This window comes from Mustela erminea, chromosome 10 (genome assembly GCF_009829155.1).
Source record: "Mustela erminea isolate mMusErm1 chromosome 10, mMusErm1.Pri, whole genome shotgun sequence".
In the NCBI taxonomy this organism is placed as follows: Eukaryota; Metazoa; Chordata; class Mammalia; order Carnivora; family Mustelidae; genus Mustela; species Mustela erminea.
In genome coordinates, this window is record NC_045623.1 from 80,950,051 (window position 1) to 80,978,048 (window position 27,998).

Sequence of the window (27,998 nt, forward strand, 5' to 3'; positions counted from 1 at the left end):
GCTCCCAGGGCCTCCTTGAGAGCCGGTTTCTACAGTAGTATTCCGTTTCGATGACAAAGGAAATGACTTGGTCACTCAAATATATTTTTGAGGGCCGGGTTTTTTTTTTTTTTTTAATTGTATTTATTTATTTGAAGGAGTGATAAGAGGGAGAGCAAGCGAGCACAGGAGCAGGGGCAGAAGGACAGGGAGGGGGAGAAGCAGGCTCCCCTACTGAGCGGGGGCTCCATCCCAGGACCCCGGGATCGTGACTGGAACCAAAGGCAGACACTTAACTGACTGAGCCCCCCGGGCGCCCCGAGGGCCTGGTATTTACCAGGTACCATGCATGATACTTTTGGGGATACAGAAGAGTGGAAACCATGATCTCTTTTTCATGAAAACTTAACATTTTAGTTAAAGAGGCTAAAATACCTTAAAGTTAACATTACCAGTAGGGAAAGGGCCAAATAATAAAAACGGTAATAAAAAAATAACAGCAGTGATTTATCGAACCCTTACTATGTATAAGGGCTCCCTGTGCTGATTAAGCACTTTTTGAAACTGAAGGTCTGACATGTGCCAGTTGTTACCTTATGTACATTATTCTTAGATTACCTTTTTTTTAGATTTTATTGAACAGGTGGTACAGAGAATTTCTGTGTACTCTCTGGCCATCGGCCCTCGTCCACCACCACCCAGTTTGCTATGCTAGTGACATCTTGCATTAGTCTGGCACATTTGTTACAACTGGTGAATCAGTATCAATATATTACTACTGTCCAAAGTCCATCGTTGACATTAGGGCCTACTCTGTGTGTGTACCGATCTGTGGGTTTTGACAAACGCATGATGTCACGTGTCTCCCATTACTGTATTCAGAGTAGATTCACCACCTTAACACTCCCTATTCTTCACTTATTTATCCGTCCCCCTCTCCCTTAGCACCCACTGATAATTTCAGTCTCTAGATGTCTGTATGTCTGAATGTCACCCACTGTGCTAACTAAGCACTTTTCAGTGCATTGCTCATTTAATCACAGTAATCCTAGGAGGTAGGTATGATTTTACCAATGGAGAGCTGAAGCCCAGAGAAGTTAAGTGACTAGCTCAAGGTCACACACCTCATAAGTGGGAAGGCTGCGATTTGAGCATAGACAGCTTGGTCTCAGAGCCCGTGCTCCTGACTACTACATCGTGCTGCCAGATGAGGGGTGCAGAGGATCGGGGCTTGTTGGGTAGTCATCCAGGGCATGTGAGCCTTGAGTTAAGAGGAGGAAATAGATGGAGAAAACGACGTACTAAGTCGGAGAATGCTAGGGTGGATGTATGATGCCGTTAAACTGGAAGGGTAGTCTGGGGCTAAACAGCGAGACCAGAGTGTTCGGATTCCATCGATCAGGTGCCAGGCCCTCTGGAGGCCACCTGATGCCATGTTTAGAGTGCCAGAGTCACTGGAGAGGCCTTTTTGTTGGTGTCGTAATCCAATCTGCTCCATGTCATTTTTACTTTTTTTTTTTTTCCTGCATCTGCCCTGGGGAGCTGCATGGGGCCGGTGTCATTCCTTTTCCATACAATTCATTTTTATGTATTTAAATATTGGTCTCATTTTTCCACCATTATTTTAGTGTCCGCTCCTATAACTTAGCCAGAAGCTCTCACATTCCTCCTAGAGTCAGCCTAGAGGGACCCTTTCCCCCCCACAAAAGGGATAAAGTACAAAGCCTTTTTAAGGTAACTACTGGAAGAAAGCAGAAATCCTGTAGCCAGTGTAACAGGAAGTGTTACCACAGTGGAAGGGGTGGCCTCTGGGCCTGACTCTGTGGTCCGCCTCATAGAACGTAAATCGCTCATGTTTGCTGTGGGCTCACCATGTCCTGCAGGCTTCACATGCCTCCTCTCATTTCACCTTCATGGGGGCCCTCTGGGAGGTCCTTTGGTTATTATTCCCATTTTACAGATGAGGAAACTGAGACTCTAAGAAAAATCACTTGCCTTCCCTCAATAACTAAGAGGTGGTGGGACTTGAACTTGAGGCCAGAGCCCTCCTTGGAGCTGCTACCCTGTGCAGCTTACAGCACACCTCACGGGGCTCTTCTACCAGTGAGAGGACATCTTAGCCGGTCCTTAGCATGCAGGTTGATCCTTGATGAGACAAAAGAACTTTCCAGCCTCACAGAAGTATTGGGGTGTGGCGGCAGTGGAGGCCTTGTAGGGAAGCTAGCCCTGGGGTTCCCTGTGAGAAGACCCCAGCATAAGCAAAGCAACCTTGGCAGAGCCTTTGGGTGGACAGAACCTACTAGATTGGGTAGCTGGGAGACAGCCAAGTAGTAGGAGACAAAGCCGGCTACACCATCAGCACTGAATGTCAAATAGTGCAGTGACCTCATGTCAGAGCACAAACAAAACATCACTCAGTGCAAAAATCCTTGAACACTGAGGGTTTTCTGTCCTCTTGGATGACCAATACAATCAGGCAGGCTTCAGGTCCTTGGAGATTTGCCATACATGAGTGGCCGTAAATGTGATTTTTTTTTTTCTTCCTCCCCAGCAGCAAGCATCTAAAGTCGAGAAGGTGTTTTTTACCACGGCAGTACCAGTAGCCAGTAGCACAGGTATGTAACTGTGTGGGGGCTTTAAAAGCACGTCAGCTCTCGGGGCCCCTTGAGGCAGATTTCACTGTTGCTTTGCCCCAGTTTTTAAAACCTCACATTTGTCAGATTGTATTGTTCATAAGTTAGCACACTTACGGCGTAAATAACCACACTTAACATTCCTTAGGGAGTAGTGGTTCTCTGCCTCTCAGATACAGCTTTTAAGAGTAACCAGAAGAAAGTATGACTCACAGTTAATGCCGAAGAGGGCAGCTGTTAATTCACTGGATTCTTTTCTAATTACAGTAATGAAGAAATAGCATCTGGGTCAGAGACTCATACAGAGTGAAAAGTTCCTTTTTTTTTTTCCAAACTATCTTATAGATTAAGAAATGGGGCCCTGAAAGATGAATTGACTCCTCTGGAGTCCTTAGAGAGTTTGTGGCCAGAGTCAGGGCCCTGGTTCTCAGGCTCCTGACTTCTATTTTCTTCTCCTGCCTCCCTGGTCTCTCGGTTTTTTTTTTGAGACACACACAGCCTGATTTCGGAGTGTGTGTGTGCAGAGCACACAGACACACACAAAAGAGCGGGGGCATGCGTGAGCGCAAGGCTGGCAGTGTACAGGCCCCCCCCCCCACCGTGTGTGTAAGACTGGGATGCGAGAGTGAGCAAGAGGCTGTCCAGGAGCTTGGTCCTAGACAAGGAGGGCTCAGGCCACACATCTCACGCAGTGTTGAGAGAAGTGCGAAGGGAGGCAGGAGCTCCTGGCACACAGACAGGAAGTTGGTGGGCCGGCTGCCCTGGGCCAGCCCTACGTGGGAGCCTGCGGGCATCCCAGCCTGGCACCCCCAGGAAAGAGGATGAGCTGGGTCTTCAGGAAGAAGAAGAGTAAGTTCTCCAGAAAAGCAGCCCTCTGTGGGGAGTTTAGGCGGAAGGAAGAGCCCAGAGTCCTAGAGGTATGAAGAACATGTCAGGAAAAGGGAGGCATCTGCTGTGGCTGGCATGGAGGGTACCAGGGAGAATGGCCAGAAACAAAGCTGGAGGTACAGGGTCATCTAGATGGTGTAAGTGGCTTTCTGAGGAAAAGGGACTTTGCCTTGGAGGGGATGGGGAGTGTCAGACAGAAGGAAGCCTGGAGCGTGGCATCATCCCTCCCCACGGTTCTTGCCTCTGTGGCTCTCGGCGCTCACCTAGTCTGTACCCCCCCATCCCTCACGCCCCTGCCTGCGGCTACTTGAGGAGCAGTGTCTCTTGCCTCTCTCACAGGGAACTCTGTACAGCAGATTGGCCTCAGTGTTCCTGTGATCATCATCAAACAAGAGGAGGCATGTCAGTGTCAGTGCGCGTGCCGGGACTCTGCCAAGGAGCGGGCGGCGGGCAGGAGGAAGGGCTGTTCTTCCCCACCCCCTGCAGAACCGAGCCCCCAGCCTCCTGACGGGCCCAACCTGAAGCTACCACCACAGACTTTTTCCTCGCCCCCTGACCCCCTGTCGACATCCTCCGCTGTACCCTCTTCCTGTGAGCAAAGCAGACAAGCCGAGACTCCTTCAGACCCTCAGACAGAAACGTTAAGTGCCATGGATGTGTCAGAGTTTTTGTCCCTCCAGAGCCTGGACACCCCGTCCAATCTGATTCCCATTGAAGCACTACTGCAGGGGGAGGAGGAGATGGGCCTGACCAGCTTCTCCAAGTGAAAGGGCCACGTGCGCTCACCTCCAGGAAAGGAGGAGCGAGCGGGAGGCGGATGGGCCGGTGTCTGCCTCACTGGGGGTGGGTCAGCAGTTCAAAGGATGAAGAAATCTACTGTTTGAAATCCTCACCTTTCAGATGTATTTTCTTTAGTCATATCCCAGGAGCATCCATTTTAAGGAACTGATCTTTGGAAAAAAAAAAAAAAAAACCAACAACAAAAAAAAAAACAACAAAAAAAGCTAAGTTATAAATGAACTGTTTGGCTGCACTGTATGTCACTTTTGCTTATTGTCATGTGAACTTGGAAACTAAGGTTACTCGTATGCATAAACATTCGAAATGAAAGGGTGTGGCTTCCATCAGTCTGATGCTGCCCATCACTTGCACTGGGGTCTCTGTGGTTTGGGCAGTGGAGTTCAGTGGGTCGGGTGTTGCTCCTCCCTCCCTGTGTGTCTTTTGAGTCTGAGGCCACAGCTGGCCTGGGAGGCCAGAGCCTGGCTTCATTAGAGGGGGCGATGCCAAGGCAGGTCAGACAGCCGTGAGCCAGACAGGGACTGGGTAAGGTGGTTTTGTTGTTTGCTGTTGGTGTCGGTGGAGCTCAGGGTGGCTGTGGCAGGTGTCACCCAGCAGTGGGTTGCAAAAAGCCTGGCCCGAGGCTGTGTGGGGGATCAGGTTCTTCGGGGGGCCCTGGACGAGCTGTTGACTGCTGTCTGTCAGTGCGTGTGCAGAGCAGGCTCTAGCCACGTCATCCCAGTCTTTGCCTTCCTGGTACTTTGCCTCTCTTGGTTGGCGGCCAGGGCTTGCGGATCGCAGTGAATTTTTCTTGGGGAACCTCCCTGTTTCGTCCTAGAGTGGACATGTGGCTTATGGCCAGTGGCAGGGTGGTGGTCTGCTTGCCTTTAATGGTATTTTCTTCCTCAGAGCAGAAGAGCTGCATTTTGCTTATCGGGAAAAAGTGCAGCTTTAAGGGAGTTTGTTGTTGTTTTGTTTTCTCTTTTAGGTGGCATGTACTTGGCAGGCCAGGTGTCCTGGTTCCAGGTTCTAGCCAGGCTTTTGGTTGCCCCTCCCATCTCTGCCTCTCACCCCTCTGGATTTTGCATACAGTCTAGTGCAGTGCAAAGAAGGATGTGACTTGCTTGGCTTAGTCATGTGATTTCTAAACAAACAAAAAACAAAAACCACAAAACGATGATCTTCTACTCAGGGTAAAACAAAACAAAAATCCCCCTTCCACCAAAAAGCCTGAAATGTTGCAATAAGTTATCTCATTTGGAATGTTTCATTAAGTTGTGTTATAGGAAAAAAATTTTTTTTGATTTGTGTATAGAATTATATCCATCTGTCTGCCTTTGGCTCTAAGTCATTGCCTCTTTAAAATAAAACCTAAAATCCAGTTCACACTAAAATGGAAGGTTTCTCTCAACTGGCTATATTAACATAGTCATGAGTGCTCACCAAGCTCACTGAGCTCAGAAATGAGGCCTGGCCCAGGGTGTAGACTAGGCCTCTGCCTACAAGAGACCGTTCCCTGCCTTGAGCAAGAAAAAGGGGTCCACGAACACAGCTGCTCTCCTGAGTCAACAGTGTCAGGCAGAACGCAGCCATAATTTTGTTGTCTTTTTCCATTCCCTAACGTACAGAGATCTGCATGTGTCACTCTTGTGTTCTCTGAGCTATTACTCAGGGCCAGCCAAGACAGTATCCAGAGCTGATCATTTACCTGGGGGCCCAGAGGCCCTGCCTTTGACAGAATTTCAGGGATGGAGTTGGACGGGAAGGCAGAGGTAGTAAATGTTGTTACTGCCATGAGAAAAGGACTTTCCCTCAGGCAGCTGATGGTTTCTCATTCCAGGAGTCTAGTCCAGAGAATCCATTTCTTCTTGACTTTCTGCACTCCCCTCCCCCAAAGGCTGGTGGGTTCTGGTGACCACTGACTTCAGCAGAAGTTGATAAGGGGAAAGGAATCTTCTATTACCACAGTGGCTTAGTCTTTCTGGAAAATTAGTTGCTGAGTGTGGGTTATCCATGGCTGTCTCGGTCTTGTACCCATAGGAAGCTTTGAGGCTGTTTTTGCTACAACTTCAGACAGAGCAAAGCGACAGGGTCCCAAAGATAGCTCATATCTGAGGTTACAAATGACCTCCCCACATACCCAGTCTGGGGGCACCTGGGAGTCGGTTCCCTGGGAGCTGAGGTGGGAAACCTCCCTGGAAGCCCAGGGAAGGTCATTGGAAGTATCCCTGGTTTCATGATTGCTTCTTTCTAGCTAGCCAGAGCTGTGCTCCTCTTGGGCCTAGCGAGGTCATTGGCTTTTCTGCTCTCCAAAGATTGGGGGTGATGAAGAAGCATCTTTAAACAGTATTTAGGCTGACAGATTTATCTAGTTGAAGTATCTGCCTTTTGAGGGTGACTCAAAATTACAGGGGGACTATCAGAGCCAGTTAGCTTTTGAAAAATCAGGAATGTGCTTAAAATGCTAGTGAGCAATTGTGAAGAGCAGGTTTTTTCCACGGGACAGGCAGTCTTTCCTTCCTCTTCCAGAGCTTTCTCCCTCCTATCACCTCCTGCAAAGCCTGGCCTCTGGTGCCAGGAACCTTCTGGGGGGAGCAGGCTCCTGGCTACAGTGGAGCTAGAACGAGCCTTCATGGAGAATGTGCTGTCCCCAAACCCAGGAATGACCCTGTGGTGAAGTTAGGGAAGAGCTGCAGACTTCGGGCAGGTAAAATCAAGCCTTTTTTATAACCATGGTGACCTTAGCCATTTCCACCTGGTAGGTGTATGCTTCCAGCCCCCGCTGGCATCTCCAGCTCCACCACCCCTTTACAGGGTGTCGTCAGCACCAGGGACTGGAGTTCATGGACTTAGGAAGGGGTAGGAGACCGGCTGGCACCCTCAAGCTGCCTTAGTGATGTGGGCTCTTCCCCAGGAGGTGGCTGGGACATCGAGGGAGAATGGCCCTGCCTATCCTTGGGGGGTGGGCAGTGGTGGGGAGAGGAATCTGGTCAGCCTCAATGGGGCATCGCTTGTTTGGTGACAAGAGTCGGTGTCATTTATTAAATTCCACTCCTTTCCCCTTAGAAGGAGATCATGGTACAAAGCCCAGGAGGGGCCTTAAGGCGTGATGACCTCTCTGTGTAGAAGCCAGGGACTTCTCTCCACCAGCTCTGGGAAAATCAGTAGATGGGAGTTTCACCTTCAGGGTCAAGGCAGTGGGCTGATGGGGATTGTGGAGGGTGTGGGTGGGTTTTCCTGAGAGACTTTGTATAGTATAATGCTGAATGTGTCCAGAGGGATGAGTTTGCAGAACCTCATATTGGTATATTAAAGAAATAATAAAATAAAAAAGCACTTTAGGTTATTTTATCTTTAACCCAATTGCTGCAATTTCTTTTGTGTATATATATATACATATATATACTTTCCACAAAGTTTTATTTTTTGCTCAGAATAAAAATTTAAATTGAGGTGTGAAAAGAAAAGCACTTACCTTGGTGCAATATGTGTAGCTTGACGGTCGTTGTCCCATGTGGCCCTGGCCTGGCCGCGTTTTTCCACTCTGATCAGCCCTGTGCTGGGAGGCTGTCCATAGGGAAACACTATTATGCATTCTCAGCAACTGCTTCAATCTATGCAAGCCTTCCCTGTGTGCCCGAGGGCGCCCCCTCAGGCTCTCTGAAGAACTGCTGCGGGTCCTGTTTTCTTCTGCTGACTGTTGAGGCCCTTTCTCATCACTTCTTGGTCCCTTGCCATCTTGCCCCACCTTCACCATTACAAAGTGATGCCTGAAAGGAAGGAACAGGTTGTTCCTAGTAGAAACCTGGCACCTTCTAGACTTTTCTATTTGTAATCACGTTCATTGTCCGTAATCCTAAAGACTTCTCCAGAGTCACTGAAACCATTGATTTGTGGAACTGCAACAGTATTGCTAGAGTTACATTTTCCTCCACCACCAATCAGAAACATGTCTGGGAGGTTGTGGTGGTAGTGGGGGAGCGGGCAACATGAGCCATTTTCCTACTGCTCCCCTCGCCACCCGTGTTGATTCTTGAAGAAAAAAGGTCTCCAGCCTTCCTTAAATCCAGTAAACAAAGCTGTTAATAATCTTTTTTTACTTTCTTCCTTCCCCCATATTTCCCTTTTGTCTGGGGGGGAGTACCCCCCCATTTTATCTTCAATTCTCAGGCTACAGTAGAATAGAGAAGTTTTGACATAACACTTCAGCCAAAGCAGAAGGATTTCCACAGATCAATATGCAAATGGGCCTGCTGTAACATAGATGGGAAGTTGTCCATTCCCTAATATTAGGGTGGGGGCGGGGGGAGGCAACAAAATGGAATTTTGCATATTTCTGGTTGGTAGTCAGTTTAGCCTGTTTCCTCTTGCAGAGTTTTGGGGGACAGGGAGAGTCCCGAATTTCCTCTCATGCCCCTTGGGGGAAGCGGATGATCACTGTTGGGGCATTTCTCACTGTTATTCCTGTTCCAGAGGGCTTCTCAGTCTGCACTGAAAAATGCAAATTAAACTGGATCTTACGTCAATGTGTACATAGTACAAGCTTTTTTTACTGGAAGCAAAGTTTAAAACCACACACTGCCCTTTTGGTGGTGTGCCTGCTGGCCAAAAATTGGGTGATAATGTAGTGTCACTTTCTCAGCGCAATGCAGTTTCTACTCTTTTTCTTATGGGAAAATTTTTCATAAAACCTTTTTTCACCAAAACCCAGGGGTGTTTTTTGCAATATCCTTGTTATCCTCGTAGTGGTGCCAAGTCAGAGGCCTCTCTTGCCCTTCTCCCACGTCCTTAGGCCTCCCTGAGGCGCCTTTGGTTCAACAGTCTACATCCTTTGTTGTGTTTTGGAGAATGTGGGGGTGGAGGGTCAGAGCTCAAGGTGGCTGTTACCTTTCCCTGTCAACTCTTCCAAGTCCCTTTTTGGGGAAGGTGGCTGGAAACAGGATTTTGCTGAATCCCTGGCTTGCATCTGGCCAGGAAAGGCAAGACCCACAGAGAGCCTTCTTTTTTTGACACACACTAGTAGTCATTGGCCGGAGGTCTTGGTGACAGTTTTTTAAATCTCCAATGGTTTTATTTGGATTATGTGAAAGCCTATCAAAGTTATTGAAGTGTGAAACATGGGAACAACGGACTTCCACCGAGCGATATGAAAACGTTACAGGTTCAGTACTTCCAAAGGAAGAAACCTCCAAACCCAAAAAAGAGTAAATATGAATTTGTATTTTTGAAGAATGTGAAATAATGGTGTTTGCTTAATTGCTCATTTTGTATAAACTTAATATTGTACTTTAAAATATCTGCTAAGAAGTGAAAATTTAACTTTTTGGAATTGAAAAAGCAATATTAAATACTAATGAAATCCTAATTAAATGCTTATTTAAATCTGGTAGTATCTGTGGCATTTCTTCCCAAACCTACCCATGGCTGATGATTTTCCTCTACTTACCACCCCCTCCCCTCCCCAGCTGAGTCTTGGGGGACAGAAAGGAAAGGTCGGTCACCAGGAAAGTCTGCAGGTTTCCTTTTAATCAAGGCTCTGCTAAAAGTGTTTTGTGGGGCTAGGAGCCCCCAAAGCATGAAATGGACATGTAACACCACCTGGATCCCCCAAAGCAGGCCAGACCACTCTGGAGAGCACTGCTGGTCTGTCCAAATCCGGGTAATCAGACAGGGTATTTGTTGGCTACATTTCAAAGCTCAGCACTGCCTTCAGCCAGGATGAAGTGGGAGTGAACCCAGCTGCTAGCAGAGCTGCCACCCCAGGCTGAGAGCCAAGTACCAGCCACTGCCAGTGAAGACTGGCCCCTTTATTGAAGGGAGTTGTTCAGAGTTCAGCCACCAGCCCCGGGAGGGAGAGAAGTCAGGGTGCCCATCAGGGATGCTCAGGGCTCCGCAGCTCCATCGCCAGCATCCTTTGGAAAGCCACCTCTGGCGGAGACAGCTGGCTGGGGAGGTGCTCCGGGTTTGGCTGAGACGTTCTGGTTGGAACAGAAAGGAAAAGTGAGGCTGGGAGGAAAGGCCTTGAGATTAGGCCCCGCAAGGACATGGCCACTTGGCATTTGGATAGCACAACTTTTTCAAAGCCTCTTGCCCAGATGAAAGGAGGTTCAGGGGTAAGTAAGGCGGTGGGGACACTCTTCCACCCTCCAGGGGAAGCTAGGGCTTAGCAAGTCCAGCCACGGGGCAGTTCCCACCTCCCAGGCCCAGCCCGGGGTGGGCACTGACCCCGCCACCAGCCGGCTCCGGGCGCCGGCGGCCCAGCTGCCGCAGCATCTCCTCGCAGGCGGCGATGGTGTCCAGGAGCTGCCGCTGCCGCTGCTCCACCGCGTCCAGCAGCTGCTGGGCGCGCTCATCCCGGGGCGGCTGCGGGGGTGGCCTCCCGCCGAGCCCCAGCCCCGCCTTCCCACGGTCCACGCCGGCAGCCTCCCTGCCCGGGAGAGAGCGAGAGACACACGGTCAGGGCCGGCGCTCGCGCGGGGTCCGAGCCCCTTCCCCCCGCCCCGACGGGCCCCCTCTCACCCCCGTGACCAGTCTGAGCCCGGGCCCCATTCCATCTCCGCCTGCGCGGCCCGACCACCGCCCCCCTTTCGGCCGCCCCCCTCCCCAGCGCTGCGCTAGGGCTCCGCAAAGCTGCGCCCCGCCCCGTCCCCACCGGTCTCCTTCAATCCTCCTGGGGGTCGCGGTCCCTTTAAGTTGCCCGGCGCGGAGGTGGGGCCGAGCCTCCCCGGCCGGAAGCTGACTGGGCGCGTCACTTCCTCCCGGAAGCGGGCCCTGGCGGATGTCTCCGGCGCGTCCGTGCAGGGGGCTGAGGGCCGCGGTGGCTGCCAGCGTGGGGTTGAGCGAGGGGCCGGCGGGCTCCGCCCGGAGGGGCCGCCTCCTCCGCCCGCCGAGCCCCGCTCCGGCGGCGCCGGGGGCCCGGCTGTTCCGGCTCCCAGGGAGCGGGGCCGTGCGGGCCGCAAGCCCGGAGCGCGCCGGCTGGACCGAGGCGCTGCGGGCCGCCGTGGCCGAGCTGCGCGCCGGCGCCGTGGTGGCCGTCCCCACCGACACGCTGTACGGCCTGGCCTGCTCGGCGAGCTGCTCTGCGGCACTGGGCGCTGTGTACCGCCTCAAGGGCCGCAGCGAGGCCAAGCCGCTGGCCGTCTGCCTGGGCCGCGTGGCCGACGTCTACAGGTGAGGCCGCCCCGACCCGGCCCCGCTGGGGGCGGCACCGCGGGAGGGGCTTCCGGTGACAGGCTTGGGAGACTGAGGCGCAGAGAGCGGGAGGGGCTTGTCCAGGCTCACCCAGGAATCCGGAACTGGAAGTGTGTATCGAGCACTTAACGTCTTCCAGTCCCTGAGAGGGGTGCTGGGGCGCAGCGATGAACGAGGCAGACAGGGTCCCTATCCTCCCGGCGATTTTGTGATGATGAGGGGAGGGGGTCGGGACTCCCACGGTTTAAAAACGGCAACAAAGGAAACAAACGCTCTGGGGATGCCTGGAAGAAAATGAAACACGGAGCGTGATAACGGTGCAGCTGTTGTAGTCCCGGAGACCAGAGGCATGTGGGCTCCAAGCCGTGGGTGTTCCTCTGGAGCACTGCCTTCTCAAACTCTTAGGGAGGTGAAGAGGGAAGACAGATCCCATTGTAGTCCCAGGTTCCCATTTTCTGGATCTGTCTACCGTCTGGAATAGGACCAGCAGAGACCCTTCATTCTTGGGTAGATTTGTGCCATCTCTGTTTTTCAGGTACTGCCATGTGAGAGTACCTGAGGGACTCCTGAAGGACTTACTACCAGGACCAGTGACTCTGGTGTTGGAACGCTCAGAGGAGCTCAATAAGGACCTGAATCCCTTTACTCCTGTGAGTCAGAGTTTCTCCTGTGTCCCCAGACTTCTGCCATCTGGCTTTCACTAGGATCCAGGAGAGAGCCATTCCCTACCCCTTCCAGCCTTTCTGACTATCTTCTTTTCCCTTGCCTCATAGCTTGTAGGCATCCGGATTCCTGATCATGCCTTCATACAGGATTTGGTCCAGGTGTTTGGGGGACCACTCGCTCTCACCAGTGCCAACCTGAGCTCCCAGGCCAGTTCTCTGAATGTCGAGGTAAATTACCCAGCCCTCCCTGCAGAAACACCACCAGGCCAGACACAGTTTCCTCTGAGTCAGTAGGGCTGATGGATGGTTCACCGGAGCGCCTTGCAGGAGTTCATCCATTTAGTCTGATGGTGGGAGGTCTGTCCAGTTGGCAGGGGTGGGGTAGCATGGTGGGGGGATCCAAATTAAAGAATCTTGGAAAGGTTTAATTGAAAAGCTTGAGAGGCGAGGGGAAGAATTGGTGTTTTCTTCTTGTTGTCTTTTTAATAATAAGGAACGGCATGGTGAATCTAATTCTTTTGTTCTTTTTGTGGTGGTAGCCGTTGGAAAGTATAGTCAGGTACTAAGTCTTTACAACAGTGCTGTAAAGACAGTTAAGGCTCCAGAAAGTTAAATCACTTGGCCCAGGGACTCCTGACCCTGTTCTCTTCCCTGGCCACTAGCCAGGTCAAAGAATCCATTCTAATTCTGTCTTGACTGCATAGCTTGGAACGAATGACAACACAAAGAAATGACAGTTACAGGGGTGCCTGGTGGCTCAACTGGTTTCTCAGTGCCCTGCCTTTGGCTCAGGTTCTGATCCCAGGGTCCTGGGATCTAGCCCCACATCAGGCTCCCTTTTGGGGAGCCTCCTTCTCCCTCTCCCTCTGCTTGCCACTATCCCTGCTGTGTGCACGTGAGCTCTCTCTCTCAAATAAATAAATAAAATCTTAAAAAAAAAAAGATGTCACTTACCACTTTTCTTCTTCCTGAACTAAAATGTAAAACACAGCACAGTGATGGGGTTTTCCATGTCCAGACCTAGAGAGTGGCTTCAGGGGCCTTAGAAACTGAGAGTCCAGCATCCTGTCTTATTCTGGGACTGCAGGCTTTACCTGGTGGCTATGCCTGAGGCAATGGGGATGGGAGTGGGGGTATTCTTGTCAACACACAGTTGACCTGTCCAGTACAGAAACTGGTGGTTACGCTCCTCCATCCCAAATGCCCAGGCTTAGCCACCACTGCAGGGTTTTTGTGAGTGGTGGTGGCAGGGAGAGTGGGTGATGCTCTAAGCCAGTTAACAGTTCAGACCACGGATTTCGGAGGGGCTATCCTTCCCACAACCCAAGGACTGAGAGCTGGTGTCACGCATGTGCAGAATGCACCCTGCCTTCCTCTCCCTGACCTTACCCAGAGTTCTCCTGAGAGCCAGGAGATGCACTGGATGACATAACTTGCATGCACTGACTCAGAAATTTGGGCAAAAGTTCAGGGTAAAAGCCTACATCTTTGGACATCCACCTAGACCTCCAGTCATCGGACCTGTATGTCTCTGACAGAAGCCCTGTGTGCAAGCTCCTCTTGGCACAGTGAGGTTTTTTTTTTTTTAAAGCTCTAGATAGATGTTCCTTGAAGTGCTAACCTGGGGCAGCTCCGAACCCCATAGGATGCCATGTCCTAGATGCTGACAAACCTTAACTGAAGGAGGTTCCTTCCCTGCTTAGAGGAAGATGCCTCTTGTTTTAGACGTGTGCGGGCTTTGTCTCCTTGTACACGTTGCGTGCACAGGGACATCATTGTGGATGCCAGAGTTGGTGTCCATGATCTTCCTCTCCCTCTTCTCAGGAGTTCCAGGACCTCTGGCCTCAGTTGTCCCTGGTCATTGATGGGGGACCAATTGGGAACGGCCAGAGCCCTGAGTATCGCCTGGGCTCAACTGTGGTTGATTTGTCTGTACCTGGAAAGTTTGGCATCATTCGTCCAGGCTGGTGAGTCTGCTATGGCACGGGGAAGGAATTTGAGGAAGGTTGGAAGGTGGGGAAAAAAAAAAGGCCTTAATAAAATAAGGATTGGCACTCCTACCTTGTCCTGGGTGGGGTGGGCAGGTTTGGAGCAGTGGTGGATGGACTGGGTTTGCTGCCATTTGCTGGCTTTTTGGGGATTTAAAGAATTCATCACGGGTTTGGTGACGAGAGCATATTTAAGACCTGAGGGTTTAGAGGTCACTGATCAGCAGACTCTGGTGGGCTCGGAACTTTGAGAAGTCAGACTTTAACTGCCTCCATTTTTTTTTCTCAGTGCCCTGGAGAGTACTACAGCCATCCTCCAACAGAAGTATGGGCTCCTCCCCTCACACTGATCCTGCTTTTGCATCTTGGGTAGGGGGAAGGCCCAAGGACTGGTGCTGGACACTATGTGTCTGTCCACTGGGGACTGGCACGGCCTCATTGAGAGAGGCCACTGGGGCTGCAGCGTCACTAGTCCTGACTCTTGAAGGCACTGTGTCTTTCTGAATACTGCACACCAAGTCCCAGAAGCTGCTGGTTTCGTCTGATACCTGGTGGGGGAGGTCCTGTTTATTATCTGTGATTTCATGTATCAGCCAAAAGCTGACTTAGAGATTTTGTTTGAGAACATTCCTTAGATGGCCTTGTTCTGATAAGTTTCTTTTGAAAAAAATTTTTTTTGAGAAGTAATTTGAGGAACAGATACGGAATCCAGTCAGAGCCCCCTCTCTGGCAGGTAGTGGCATTTAAGGTCCAAATCAGCCAGAGCACCAGCTGGTTAAGTCTCCAGTGACCAAAGACATGTACTTAGGCACCTGAAGCTGGACCTAGAGAAGGATAAAGACTGTTGAGCCACAGGCCCAACACTGTTTTCTCCAAACCGGAGAGGCTGGTGGTGTGGTGTGCCTTAAGGCCTGGTGGAGAGTCAGCATTCTGGACTAACGGTGGGAAGTGAGCTCACTTGGCAGGGGGTGGGGCTGAGGAAGGCCAAATCAAAAGAATATGGGAAAACATATCTTCACTACTCTTCTCAGCCAGTGGCTTTTTTCCTTATTTATTCATAAAATAAATTATAATGAGTTATGCCTATAATACCTTTATTGAATCCGGTATGTACTCAGAGCCTTTATTCACATGTATGCCAAGTGTTAAACAGAATTACTCTTGGTTATTTGAACCTTGTTTTTCTTTAATAGAAAATGTTTTGTAAATAGTTTATTTTTCTTCTTTTGAATTACTTCCTCAGGGATTAGGATTATAGGGTTAAAGTGTATGAACATCTTTATGGCTCTCATTACAGATTAGCCTTTGAAAGAACTGACCAGGCTGTCATGAATGAGAATTACTGCTCCTGACCCTGAGCTTGCCGTATTTTTAGTATTTTTCAAACCGTGTGTGTGTGAAATGAAGCCTCAGTGTGTCTTGTTTCTGTGAAGTACTGCGGGGCGCCGTGCAGCCCTGTGCTCCTGTCCTGATCTGCCCTGTCCACCATGGCATCCAGTGCCCATTACCTCACGGGAGCTGGGGGTCCCATGGTAATCCGTAGGCCCCACTTCCTCCCCTCCTGCCTTGCACCCTGGTCCCACAAGTGGGATTCAAGCTTGAGCCCATAAAGTAATGCACATATTTCCAAGTAGCTCCTAAACCTTGCCAAGAAGGTGTTCCAGGACCTGCCCTGAGGGCCCCTATAATGAGTAGATTCATTTATTTGTAAATAAGCACTGTTAAATGTCCCCTCTAAACATCTTCTTTATATTCCTGGTTTCTTAAGCAAACTCACTCTTCATTGTGCTGACACTGGCCAGCCCATCTCGTGTCTGTCACGCATTTGAGGGAGGGCTCAGAGTTCAGGAAGGCCTGAAGAGAGTGAAGGAATGCTTACTTGAGAAGATCATGTTATATTTAATTACTACAAATCACAGTAGCACTGAAAATGGCCCCACCGAGTGGGCCTCATTCGGTTTAGGCAGCCGGAGGGAGGGAGGATGTCCTGGTCCTCTCCCTGGAGCTAGATGGTCATCTGGGGAAATGTGGGCTCTGGGGCACAGAGGTATCTTCTTAGAGGAGGAAAAAACTGAACTCCCAGCACTGGAGAAAACGGCAAAAAAAGAAAAACTGCTCAGGTACTAGCTACAAGGCCACGCCAAATAAGGAAAGCTGGATCCTGTAAGCTTCTGGAAGAAAAGAACCTTCCCGTATGAAGTCTCTCCACAGCGCCTAGCACATAGTACGTGCTCCATTAGTATGTGTTGGATGAGTGTACAAATGCTCAGGGTTATTTCCTGATTGTTGTGTTCAAGGGTCTACTGTGGGGCTTCGACCTAAAATTCCCATTTTGGGAAGTCTCAGATATGGTTCCCTCACTTGGAGAAGACAGATGCTATGGGAAGGCCAGAGAGGAAGCAGGGCACCTGCTTGCCCAGAGCCCTGAACCCTCCTGACAGCAGTGACCTGGGGACTGCTATGCACCACCAACCTGCTGAGTTCCAAGCTCAAAGGGATAATTCTAAAGTGTTTCTCCAGGTTCTGGAATGGCCCTGGGCTGAGTCCAGTCACCTGCCAGCCTCTCTGGGTCCCTCTTGGGAGCCCCGCCTTACTTCCCATCCTTACAAAGCACCCCAGTGCCACATGCCTGAGGAGGAAGCTCTGGTCCCCACTGGCCCAGGCTCGATGGGCCACCCAGAGGCGCCCTGCTGCTAACTGGGGAGGCCAGCGAGTGTCTCCCACCACAGCTGAGCCCCACACGGTGACACCTTCCGGGGAGGCCAGGACATCGGCACCTCGTGGCCAGGCTCCTCACATCAGCCACTGCTCCTTCTCTTTGATGAAGTGCTCTGCCCAGCGGCGAGTCAGCTCCAGGTACAGGCTGGGCTGGTGAGGCAGGTAGTCCAGGTACAGACGTGTTGGCGTCTTCTTCGGGATGGCCTTCTCGATCTGGGTGCCCTCGTGCCACTCATTGAAAGACGTGATGGAGACAATCTCAGGCCTCACGGTCAGGGCTGCCTGCAGGGCTGTCTCGTAGTACTTGCCATTGACCCTGTTCCGAGTATTGTGGTTGTTCCAGGGCCGGATGCTGGTGTCAATGTAGCCAGGCCCCACGCTGGGGATGAACATGAGGTTGTTGGCATCACAAAAGCTCTTCACAGCCTTCCAGTTCTGATGGGAGGAGCCGAAGGAGAAACCGTTGGAGGCGAAGTAGGTGTACATGCCGTCAAACCCGGCCGCCAGGATGTCGTGGGTGTGGCCCTCTTCCACCAGCAGCGCGATGAAGACCCCATCGTAGGGGGTGTTGCGGACGGAGTGGGGCCCGTTGGGAGTCAGGAGGTGGGCCCAGGCCTCAGGGGATGTCAGGTAGGAGTCATAGATATAAAAGAGTGGAAGGCTCTTACCCATGCTGTTCTTATAGCGGTAAAACGCACCATGGGAGCCATACCTGAGGAGCAGGAGGGAGAACAACCTGAGCTGGTGGCCGAGGAGGGCGGCAAGCCACGGGTCAGGTCCTTCCTGATGCCCAAGTGTGATTCGGGATCCAGCCCTTCCCCGTGCTTGCACTCTTCGTGCCTCATAGCAAGAACCGAGTTCCCACTCTCCTCTCCCCAGCCTCAACCTCCCTCCATTAAAGCCTCACTTCCAGTCCCACACCACACCAACCCCCTCTCCCATTGGGACTGCAGAGGCAGCCAGCCACTGGGTCTCCAGGCTCCCACTTCTGGTTCCCTATAACCCACTCTCTTTCTAAGGCATGAACCAAAACCGACCACTCCTGACGGAGACGGGCAAGGCCCATCCTACTTGATCTGGCCCTCCCCACCTCCATCCCTGCATTACCCCATCTCCACACATCAGCTACACAGCCTCTTATTCTGCTGTCAAGCTTGTCCCATTATGGGCCGCAGATCTTTGCAGAGCTAACTCCCTTCAGGTGTTAGCTCACACATTCCTCTCCTCAGGCTCCCTTGCCCACCTGTTCTAAAGTCTAGCACCCATTCTCAGGCATGCTGTTAACACAGTTCCCTGCTCTATTCTTTACTATCACTTTCTCATAGCATGTGTCACTATGTGATTTTTCATGTGTAACTACTGTGTGCCTCACTGCAGCGACACGCTAGAACATCACCTTTGCTAGCCCTACCCATGACCATACAGCCAGGGCTCAGGACAGAGCCCGGACACCGGAAGGCACTCAAAATATTTTTTGAATGAATGGATGAAACTGCAAGCGCTGTACAAGGCACTTTCACATATTTTAACTCCCGTAACTCTCATGAGACTCAAAGGTTAAGAGGCTTGCATCAGATCACAGATTGGAGGCTGCAGAACTGGAATTCAAACCCATGTTGCTGACTCCAAGCCTAGTACTGTATTACTGGGAAGGAGCTGCTGAGGACACCGACATTCTTCCCTGGTGTCTCTCGACCTAACCCTCTAAGTCTATCCCCGTCCCCCTTTTTGATCCCCATCAAGATCCAGACTCCATAGCAGCCTTACGTGTCAATGATGTACTTGATGTTGTCATGCAGAGTGATGTCATCCCGGCCCTTGTAGGGTTGGATATGGAAGGCCACCTGGCACAAACAGAGGAGGTACTGGTCAGGTGAGTATCTGCCCACAAGTCACAACCCATAATAAGGCTCATGCTCCACTGGGGCTTAAAGGAGGAGGCTTGGCAACAGTGGGCATAACAGAGATAAAAGCAGCCACTGCCCTTAGGGTCGGAAAAAGAGGGGCAAGAAGCCTGGCCACCTCCCACAGCAGGGCATCTGGGAATCATTCCCATGGGATGGCTAATTGGTTTAGCCATCACTGGATGGCTAATTGGTTTAAGCTTACGTGCCAGCTCTATATGATTGGCACTAGCTATCTGAAACCATGGGAACAAGTGTGCTGAAGCTGTCCGGCGAAGGTGCTCTGATCTGTTAACATGTCAGTGATGGGCTCAGGAACAGGGATGGGGCTCTGCTCTGCTGTTTCTCTTCCTTCACCCCAGGAGAGGGGAATAACTTATTTGGTTCATTTGGGGAAAATAAGTGGACATGTTTAGCTCCACCCCATCATCTTGAAAGTGCACCTGCCTGTCTATACTCCCCTCCTTGAGGCCCAGCACTGCCTCCTACTAGCGATCTGAGATGTTTGGCGATTGCCTGCCATCTATCCAGAGTCAGGGTCTCCACCCTAACCTCTATCACAGTGATACTTATTAAGTCTTCCCATTTCTCCTAAATTTAGTTTTCCCAGTTTCCCCCCCAAAATTCAAGAGAATAAGAGGGACAGGTGCTATTTATTAGAACCGCACCCCCAATACCACACTTGCTGTGTATCTGCCATATGTGGGCTAAAGCCCAAAACTAACCCTATGGGCAAAGAAGGGGAAATCTCCAGAATGGGCCAAAGAGCACCTGACGTATTCTTGGACACTCACCTGGATGTTATACTGATGGGCGGTGTCGAGAATGGCGGGTACCAGGTCATCTGAGGGTTCCCCGTTATCATCAGCCATACCAGGTGGGTACCAGGACAAGACCAGGACGCCTGAGTCACAACATAGAAGCTACTTCAGAGACACACAGTACCCCCGCAACAGAGATGCATTTCCTCCCAGACTGTCTCCAACTGCAAAATGGTTTCTGAATGAAACCTTGAGCAAGGCTCCTGCCAGCTTCCTGCGGATCGAATCCCAGAATCTAGCCTCCCGGAGCTGTCCACGCCCACGGTGCTGAAGCACAGCGCCAGCGGGAACCTTTGCACATCAGGCAGGGAAGGAGCCTGAGAAAAGTCAGGAGGACGCGGGCTTCCGCTTGCAACGGCAAGCAGTAGAACAAAAGGAAATGAGTGGATAATGCCACACCCATCTGGAAGCCACAGTACTCTCTCTGGAGAAGAAGGACACCTCTAAGTTCCCGCAGGGAGAGGAGCCCCATGCAGAAGTCATCTCATGCCTTCCGAGGGAAATAACATTTGTCTCGACGGCCTCTTCAGACTGTAAAATCCTGAGGAATAGCCTCTGTGGTATTTCTCTGTGAATACCTCCCACCATTGTCTCTGTCATTCAAACACACCGCCCCCCTTCACTAACCATCTCTAGATAAATTGAAATGTGTTCTAAAATCCAGGAGAATTCAGTGACACGGTCTGAAAGAAGTGAGCTTCCCCACCCAAGCCTGCCTACAAGAGTCTCCCAGGGGCCTCTTTGCAACCACAATACTTGAAGAAAAGCTCCTGCCGCCCCCCACCCCACCCCCCAATGCAAACAGCTGGGTTCATCATGCAATATGGGCAAACTTTGTTTCTGCAGCCAGCAAGAACTGGAAGGGTTGCTGCCCTATCCTGTATCTGGTGTGAAAGCATTGCCATCCTAGGCATGGCTCCTCTGAACCCCATTCCTACAGAGTCAGAATGCCCAGTCCTCACTTACCCAAGCCTAGAAACCCAAGAGATGAAGACTTTCTCCCTCTCCTTGCTGTCCCTACTTGGGACAGCTCGGAGCAAATGCCTTCTTCCACTGGCCCTCCAGGCAGCTCCGCCCTATGAAAGGGCCCAGCTGTGAGGGGTCAGATGGCAGAGATGGAGGAGTCTTAATACTACAAGGGGGGAGGGCGCCGCGTGGTAAGTGCTGAATGAAAATAGAAGGGAGGGAGTAAGAAGCCAGGCTGAAGGGTGAGTGGGACCAGAGGCCCGGTGACAGGACCAGCGGGAGTTAGGGTGTGAAAACTGAGGAAGGGTGAGACTGGGGAACAGGGCCTCCCGGGGGGTGGGGGGAACTCACCGATGGCGGCTTCCTTGAGCTGGGTCATGTGCTCCCGCAGCACCTCGGGGTCCCGGGAGCTATAGGGCCCCAGCTCCGGGTAGAAGCTGGAGCCCAAGTCGTCTGGGGGACTATGGCGGCCGCGGGGATAGCTGGCCGAGATCTTGGGGTCCCAGTGCGGCACCATGACGTGGTCCCAGTGAATGTAGTGGCCCTCACGCCGCGGGCTCCCGTACCACGAGTAGTAGAAGGCGTGCAGGTCCGAGTAGACGCGCAGACTCTGCCCGGGGGCGGGCTCGGCCTCCGCGGGGGCCGGGCCCGGGGGACTGCCCGGGCCAGCGGTGCGGGGCGGCGGCGGCGGCGGGGGCGGCGCGGCGGGGGCGGCCGGGGCCCGGGCGGCTGGCGCGGGGGCTCCCTCCGGGCGTCGCTCAAAGGGCGCCAGCTCCAGGCCGGGGCCCAGCGCCGGCAGTCCGTCCGGGGCCTTGAGCGTGCGCAGGCCCATGAGGGTGCCGAAGGCGAAGAGCAGCACCAGGAACAGCGCGATGCAGGCGCGGCGCCGCCGCCGGGCCATGGCGGCCCCTGCGCTCCCCGCGGCCCGCCCGGCTACCTCCCCGCCCGCCACGCCATGGCTGCCCGCCCGGCTCCCGCGCGCCGCGCCGCCCGCGCGCGTCCCAGGGAGACGGCGACGCCGAGCGCCAAGCGCCGAGCGCGGCGTGGGCGGCTCCCCGCCTCTCCCCCGCAGTGCGGGCGGGCCCGGCACACTGCGAATGCAGATGGCGCAGACCAAGTGGTCAGGAGCCGAGGGGGGAGTGGACGAGAGGAGAGGCAAAGAGCAGTAGAGCTGCGAGTTCCCGGAGCCAAAGGAGCAGGGGCCTGGTCAAGATGCGCGGCTCGCCGAGCACTTGTCGCCTTTAGGCCCGGGACAGTGGCGTAGAGGCACGCAGTGGGGAAGGCGAATGCCCTCCCTCCGGGGCCCAGGGGAAGGTCGCGGCGGCGGCGCCGGAGGGCGTGGGAGCAGGGCCTGGGTGGGGAAGAATGCGACTGTCCGTGTCCGTCTCTCTCTCCAGGGATCTCCTTGCCGGCTCATCCCTCCTCACGACCACTGACCGCCTCGGTACTGATCTCAGGGACCTCCCTTCTTTGCATTCGGCATCCCCCATCCCTCGGACCCTGTCTCACACCCCAGGCACCCTCTGAAGCTTGCGGCGCCAGGGAAACCCAGGGGTCAGACGTTTCAAACACTGGGCTAGTGCGTGGAAAGACGAGGGAGACGGTGATTTGCACAAAGTCACATGCACCCGGCCTAAGCCCAAGGGTCGGGACTGGCTGGAGGGAGATTTTGTCACTGCCCAGACCGCTGGGTCCGAGGCCCGTTGTCCAGAGCTGTTTGTCCTCGGACAAACTCCTAGAATCGGTGAGCACTAAATGAGAGTTACCCAAAGGCCATTATACAGGGCCCGACAAAGTGAGCACTCAGCCCATGTTGGCATTCTTTCTGGACTCGGCTCCAGAGGGCAGGCCCTGGGTCGTTATTTACCCTTCTAGATTCCTAGACGGCGGCTGCAAGAGCAGGGTCTGACCCTCAGGTCCCAGGGCTGTCTGCTGCCTGACCACCAGTCTCTGGTCTGATAGTCTATAGGCAGTGGTAACTTTTTCACTCGACACTGAGTTCCTACTGTGCATTATTCCTTATTTCATTTATTCAGAAAATAGTTTTGCTTATTGCCTGCCTCCTGCACTGGTCATGAGAACAGCAATCTTGTTTCAGCCGCTGCTCTGGCCCCAGCGTCTATAGCAGAGTTTGGCATAATAGTAAGCACCTGCTTCTTTCTTATGCGAAAGAATTGTAGGAAAACCAGGAAGAGGAGGAGCAAAGTTGGGAAATGTGGGTAGGTCTGGAGCCCAGGAAAGTGAGTTTGAGAGAATTCATAGTAGTAAGTGTGAATTAAGTAGGATGCCTACATTGCCAAGCAGGAGACACCTGATTCAGACTGTCTTATGCAATATGGAAATGTATCATCTCACAGTGCAGGAAATCCAATGGTAGTGCAGGGTGAGAGGATTTCCCGGTTCAACAATGTCATTAGGAACCTGAGACACTTCCGTCTTGCTGTTCTGCTGTGCCAGCCATTGACTTCATACTGAAGCTGGGTCCCCTCATGTCACAGAATGACTGCAGGGACAACTGAGGCAGCATTCTCCCCTTTCCTATCCAACAGGCAACAGTAAGACTGATTTCTCTTTCCCAGAAGTCCTAAGCAAGCTTCTCCTTAAATCTCACCAGTTTGATCTGATTGAGGCCTGTTCCTCCCAAACGAATTGTTGCCAAGGGGGATGAAACTACCATAACTAGTTTAGATTAAATGTTTGGAGAGGTTTAAATGTTGGGGAGAAGACCATGACGTCTGCCATGGAATTAGATGACTCTGGAAATGAATAAGAATGGGAAGAGAAAAAGAGTAAGGCTGGAACTTTCAGGAACCCCAACATTTATGCATTGGGCAGAGGAGGGAGAGCATGTGAGGGAAGCTGAGAAGAATCAGGAAAAAGGAAGCAATGATGTAGTTTTTGGTTTGGGGGGGAATGTTGTTGTGCGTTGATGAGGTCCGGAGCTGACGGCCAAGAAGGAATTCTTGACTTGTCTTTGGAGCAAAATGGTGGTTTTATTAAAGCACAGGGACAGGACCCATGGGCAGAAAGAGCTGCTCCCTGCTGCCCCGGGAATGTGAGGGGCAGTGATTATATACCTTGGAGTTGGGAAAGTAAAACTAAGGGAAGTTCCAAAAGGACTTTCATATGCTGAAGGAGACTTGCAGGATCCTGGAGGAATATTATAATCTGTCTATTTCAAGTATTTGTCAATGGGCTGCAGGTTATAAGGACATTTAATTAATCTACATTTCCTTCTGCCTTTGTTCCCCACATCAGTAAGAGAAGTGAGAGTGGATGCTAAAGGATTTAGAAAATGAGTGGAGCTTTCCCCATCTCTCAGTCCTTCCCCCGTTTCTGGTAATGCCCCGCAATATAATGGTGGCCCTGGAGGCCCTGACACACAACCCAGCTGTATGGTTTGATCCAGGACTAGAACCCTGACCCACAAGGAACCAGTGAGTGTGCCCTGTTTCCCACTGTACCAATCATGGACACCAACCCAAGGGTCATCAATTACAATCCTTCTCTGGGACTTTTCTCTCCGGTGTTGAGGGTAGATTCCATCTTTCTCTCTAAAAATAATACCTTTAGGGAAGGAACAAGAAACAGAGAGGAACTTAGTGGTATTGGATTTGCAATTTCGGTTTTCCTTGAGGCCTGGTTTCAATGTGAAACAGTGAAATAATCTTTTAGTAAATTAACCTTTCGTTCTGAGCAAGATGAATTCATGAAGTCGACTTTGCCGGTTGCCCGTCAGTTTCAAGCAGAGATTGATAAAGGGACTTAGGAACAGGATGGGCATTTGGAAGGTAATCATAGGAAACAAGAACAAGGACTTGAGGAGAATGGGACAAAAAAGAAAGAAGAGTCAAACAAGGGAAGTGTACATTACAGAGGTTGCTGCTACAGCTAATGGGGCTTTGAGTCTGCTTTCTAAGAAGTGTACAAAAGCCTCCCAGAATTGAAAGCTTACAGCTAAAGCAATTATCTACTGGCCCCCGTCATCCATGGGGTGTTTTCCTCAGGGCTTTTAACTTCCTTGCCCTTCTGGTCTCCTTTGTGCCAAGTAGGCTCCCGTGATGTCAGAGAAGGTCCTGAAGGCAGGCATAAAGACAGGCAGACATATCGTAGGCTTGAAAGGGGATGTTGCCAGGTAGAGGTAAGTCCGGGCTTAGCACACCTGTCTGGTCCAGAAAAAAGGACTAGACACTTAGCAGCTTCAAACAGCAGGAGGGTGTACTATCTCACAGTTTCTGGAAGTCAGAAGTCCAGGCACAGTATAGCTCAGTTGGTTTTCTACTTAGTCTCCCAAGACCAGAATCAAAGTGTTGGCAGGACTCTGCTCCTTTGTGGAGGTTTTAGGAATGGATCCGCATCCCAGATGGTTGGCACGGAAGCTCAGTTCTGTGGAATTGTAGAACTCAAGTTCCCACTTCCTTGCTGGCTGTCAGGTGGGGGGTCTTTCTCACCTTCAAGAGTCTGCCTGCATTTCCTGATTTGTGGCTGCCTTCTTCCATTGTCAAAGCCAGCAACGTCAGGCTCAGCCCTCACACACTCAATCTCTCTGACTTCCTCTTCTACTTGTAAGAGCTCCTGTGACACATCAGGCCCCGTTGGATACGCCAGGATAATGTCTCTGTTTTAAGGCCAACTGATTAGTAGCCTTAATCCCAGCTGCAAAGTCCCTTCCTAGCATTAACTATACTAGTATTTGGAGAAAGAGCCCAAGGACAAGAATCTCAGGAGCAGGGACATCAGAATTCTTCTTACCTCGGAAACTGTCGCTGGATTCAAAGCTAGCCAAGGCTCTGTGACTTGTGGCTTCAAGGTTGTCAGCTATACTCACTCTTTCAGAATGAGTTGGGCTGTAAATAAGAAGGGAGATAGCTAAATATGGCTGAAAGCAGTGCTTCTCCAACTTGAACATCATGTCAGTCCTTGGGGGATTTTCTTAAAATGCAGATCCTGACTCAGTGGGTCAGGAATGAGGCCCGAGACTCTGCATTTCTAATAAGATCTCAGTTGGTGCTGATTCTGGTAGTCTCAGACTACATTTTCATCCTTAAAGTATAGTGAGCTTATGACCCCACATATTTTTTTTAAAGATTTTATTTATTTGACAGACAGAGATCACAAGTAAGTGGAGAGGCGGGGGGGTGGGGGGGCGAAGCAGGCCCCCAGCTGAGCAGAGAGCCTGATGTGGGGCTTGATCCCAGGACCCCGGGATCATGACCTGAGCCGAAGGCACAGACTTTAACCCACTGAGCCACCCAGGCACCCCATGATCCCACATTTTGAAGAGTCTTTAGATAGGGTGGTTTTTGAGATGGTTAACCCAGTGTTTCAAAGACACTGGGGCATCACATTGTCTTCTCTAGGTTTCTTTGGCCTTCCCCTCGTGGTTGAAAAAGGAGGGAAGCGATTCCAAGCATCACATTCCCACCTGACAATATCCAGATGCAGAAGAGGAAATGGCTGTCTTATTTTTTCTTTTAGGAAAAGAGGTGACATACCCCAAGGATGTGGAATTAGAATAGCACTGGGAGCAAGAAGACAGGGGAGAGTTGCCTCCAAACTTCTGAGGGGAAATAGCTTTGAACCTAGAATTCTATAACCAATTTAACAAGTGTGAAGGGAGAATAAAGACATTTTTAGGTATCCAAGGTCTCAGGTGTTTTTTTTCCCCCATGCTCTCTTTCCTAGGAAACCACCAAAAGATATAATAAGAAGATAAATTTTAAAAGGTAAGGAGAAACTTGGGATCTAGCAAAAGGGAAATCTAGGGGGCGCCTGGGTGGCTCAGTGGGTTAAATCCTCTTCCTTCGGCTCAGGTCATGATCCCAGGGTTCTGGGATCAAGCCCCGCATCGGGCTCTCTGCTCAGCAGGGAGCCTGCTTCCTCCTCTCTCTCTGCCTGCCTCTCTGCCTACTTGTGATCTCTGTCTGTCAAATAAATAAATAAAATCTAAGACAGAAGAAAAACATGGGGGGAGCCCCAGGTTGACAGCTGGGCAAGTGCAAAGAGCAGTCTGCCCCTATAGGAGTGGAAAGATTCCCCAGGGCAGGTGTGTCCAGGGAATGTCTGAAATTGATAGACATCCTGGGATACAACCCAGTCCCAACTTTCTTCTGTGGCTGTATCATTATTTTAGGTTAAATCACGAGTAGACACATTATATTCAATAATACTTTCCACTATTGAACCAAATGTGAACTATGATTATACTTCCTTTCTTGTATAATTTTTGTTCTCCTGGAATTAGTAATTCTTCTTTTCCCCATTATTTGTTTTATATGTCTTTATTAGTTATTTTTCCTAAACTCTTCAACACACTTATAGAAATCCTTTGAATACTGTTTTCTACACAGTTCCCATATGAAGATGTCTGTCAATCAGTGACTAAGACAGGGTGGTCAAATGATGATAAGGGCTGTAGAGAAAAGTGAGACATGTACATACAGGGGGAGGAGACCCAGGGTAGAGAGATTATGTAAATTTTGTAGGCTGATCAGGGAAGACCTCCCTAGGAGGGTGACCTGAAGGGAGAGGGGAAGGAAACTATGCAGGCATTTGGAGAAAGAGAGTTCCGGGAAGAGAGAGCAGCAAGTTCAAAGTCCTGGCATAGTTCTAGGTACTGAACATACAACAGTGAAAGAGGCAGGTCAGATTCATGCCTTGATGAAGTTTGCATATAATACCGCGGTGACCAGAGCAGCTACCGGGGCAGAGGAGGCCTCTGGCAAGTAGAGGTATCTCCATTTCCTTCTGCCCAGTCTGGTGCAAGGGAATTAAATAAAAGACAGGAATTGGAATGCCTGCTCCTTTACACACACACACACACACACACACACACACACACACACACACCCCTGCTTAAATGACCATTTTGTTCCCCTGATCATGGCTTTGGACCAGTCACAGACCTTTGAACCAAGTTAGACCATCAGATTCCTTCCCCAAGAATTCACCAAAATTGGCTGTAGGGGGGCAAGCGGAAAGGCCATGTAGGCTTAGGGACACAGCAGAAGCCAGAGTAGACATGAGAAGCTAGGTAGACCATGAAAAGCCAACGTCATGGGGAGACCAGAGTTTAAGAGCAGATGCCGTGAGGAGGCTGAGGTGAGCAGTTTGTCTACAAAAAGGAAAATGCACTAACTATGCCCCAGGAAGAAGAAATCAGAGATAATTCGACCTCAGGAGGAAAGAGGAAGAGAGAGCAAGCAAAAGGCCTTTGAAAGAAATCAGCTGCCTCATCTGGCAGCTTTCAGACCTGCTTCGTTTGCCACCAGATAATCCAGTTCATTCTTTGTATGTATTTCCATCACCTGATAAGTCCTCTCTCCTTCACTTGAGTAGATTTAAATATTTCTGTCTGAGGCAGACAGACCGTAGCATGATCCCCATGATTCCTGTTCCCTGGTGTACATTTCTTTCTGAAATCCCTGCCCCCTGCATGTGGGGAGGACCTGTGACTTGCTGCTAACCA

At 51.1% G+C, this 27,998-nt stretch overlaps 4 protein-coding genes across 8 annotated transcripts in view; 2 read left to right on the top strand and 2 right to left on the bottom strand.

Moving 5' to 3' along the window:
• The window catches only part of MTF1 (metal regulatory transcription factor 1), a 42,139-nt gene extending 32,480 nt beyond the window's left edge, over nucleotides 1-9,659 (top strand). Inside the window, exons 10-11 of one of the 2 annotated variants that reach the window (XM_032361214.1) lie at nucleotides 2,531-2,594; nucleotides 3,840-9,659. In XM_032361214.1, the coding sequence (XP_032217105.1) occupies nucleotides 2,531-2,594; nucleotides 3,840-4,267 (492 nt within the window). In that variant the 3' untranslated portion in view covers nucleotides 4,268-9,659. The remainder of the gene's footprint in view (nucleotides 1-2,530; nucleotides 2,595-3,839) is intronic. The other variant, XM_032361215.1, reaches the window with a different exon arrangement.
• Nucleotides 9,660-9,781: 122 nt separating this feature from the next.
• On the bottom strand, nucleotides 9,782-11,026 carry C10H1orf122 (chromosome 10 C1orf122 homolog). 2 transcript variants are annotated; one of them, XM_032361221.1, is made up of 3 exons: nucleotides 10,930-11,026; nucleotides 10,503-10,704; nucleotides 9,782-10,255 (listed from the first exon to the last, which is right to left on the bottom strand). In XM_032361221.1, the coding sequence occupies exons 2-3, from the start codon at nucleotides 10,548-10,550 to the stop codon at nucleotides 10,160-10,162; spliced, it is 144 nt and encodes a 47-aa protein (XP_032217112.1). In that variant the 5' UTR covers nucleotides 10,551-10,704; nucleotides 10,930-11,026; the 3' UTR covers nucleotides 9,782-10,159. The 2 variants fall into 2 exon arrangements, with proteins under 2 accessions (XP_032217112.1, XP_032217111.1); XM_032361220.1 differs by having other exon boundaries at nucleotides 10,797-10,936.
• An 8-nt stretch (nucleotides 11,027-11,034) lies between these two features.
• YRDC (yrdC N6-threonylcarbamoyltransferase domain containing) lies at nucleotides 11,035-15,223 on the top strand. The gene is made up of 5 exons (XM_032361219.1): nucleotides 11,035-11,447; nucleotides 12,004-12,118; nucleotides 12,242-12,361; nucleotides 13,958-14,100; nucleotides 14,411-15,223. Exons 1-5 carry the CDS (start codon nucleotides 11,056-11,058, stop codon nucleotides 14,469-14,471), a joined length of 831 nt encoding a protein of 276 aa, XP_032217110.1. The 5' UTR covers nucleotides 11,035-11,055; the 3' UTR covers nucleotides 14,472-15,223.
• A 777-nt stretch (nucleotides 15,224-16,000) lies between these two features.
• Nucleotides 16,001-21,608, bottom strand: MANEAL (mannosidase endo-alpha like). Of its 3 annotated transcripts, XM_032361217.1 has the most exons (5): nucleotides 20,882-21,608; nucleotides 19,538-19,647; nucleotides 18,607-18,683; nucleotides 17,508-17,551; nucleotides 17,135-17,274 (listed from the first exon to the last, which is right to left on the bottom strand). In XM_032361217.1, the coding sequence occupies exons 1-5, from the start codon at nucleotides 21,429-21,431 to the stop codon at nucleotides 17,246-17,248; spliced, it is 810 nt and encodes a 269-aa protein (XP_032217108.1). In that variant the 5' UTR covers nucleotides 21,432-21,608; the 3' UTR covers nucleotides 17,135-17,245. The 3 variants fall into 3 exon arrangements, with proteins under 3 accessions (XP_032217107.1, XP_032217109.1, XP_032217108.1); XM_032361216.1 differs by having other exon boundaries at nucleotides 16,001-17,551; nucleotides 20,882-21,569; XM_032361218.1 differs by lacking the exons at nucleotides 18,607-18,683; nucleotides 20,882-21,608 and having other exon boundaries at nucleotides 16,001-17,551; nucleotides 19,538-19,608.
• Nucleotides 21,609-27,998: the final 6,390 nt, after the last annotated feature.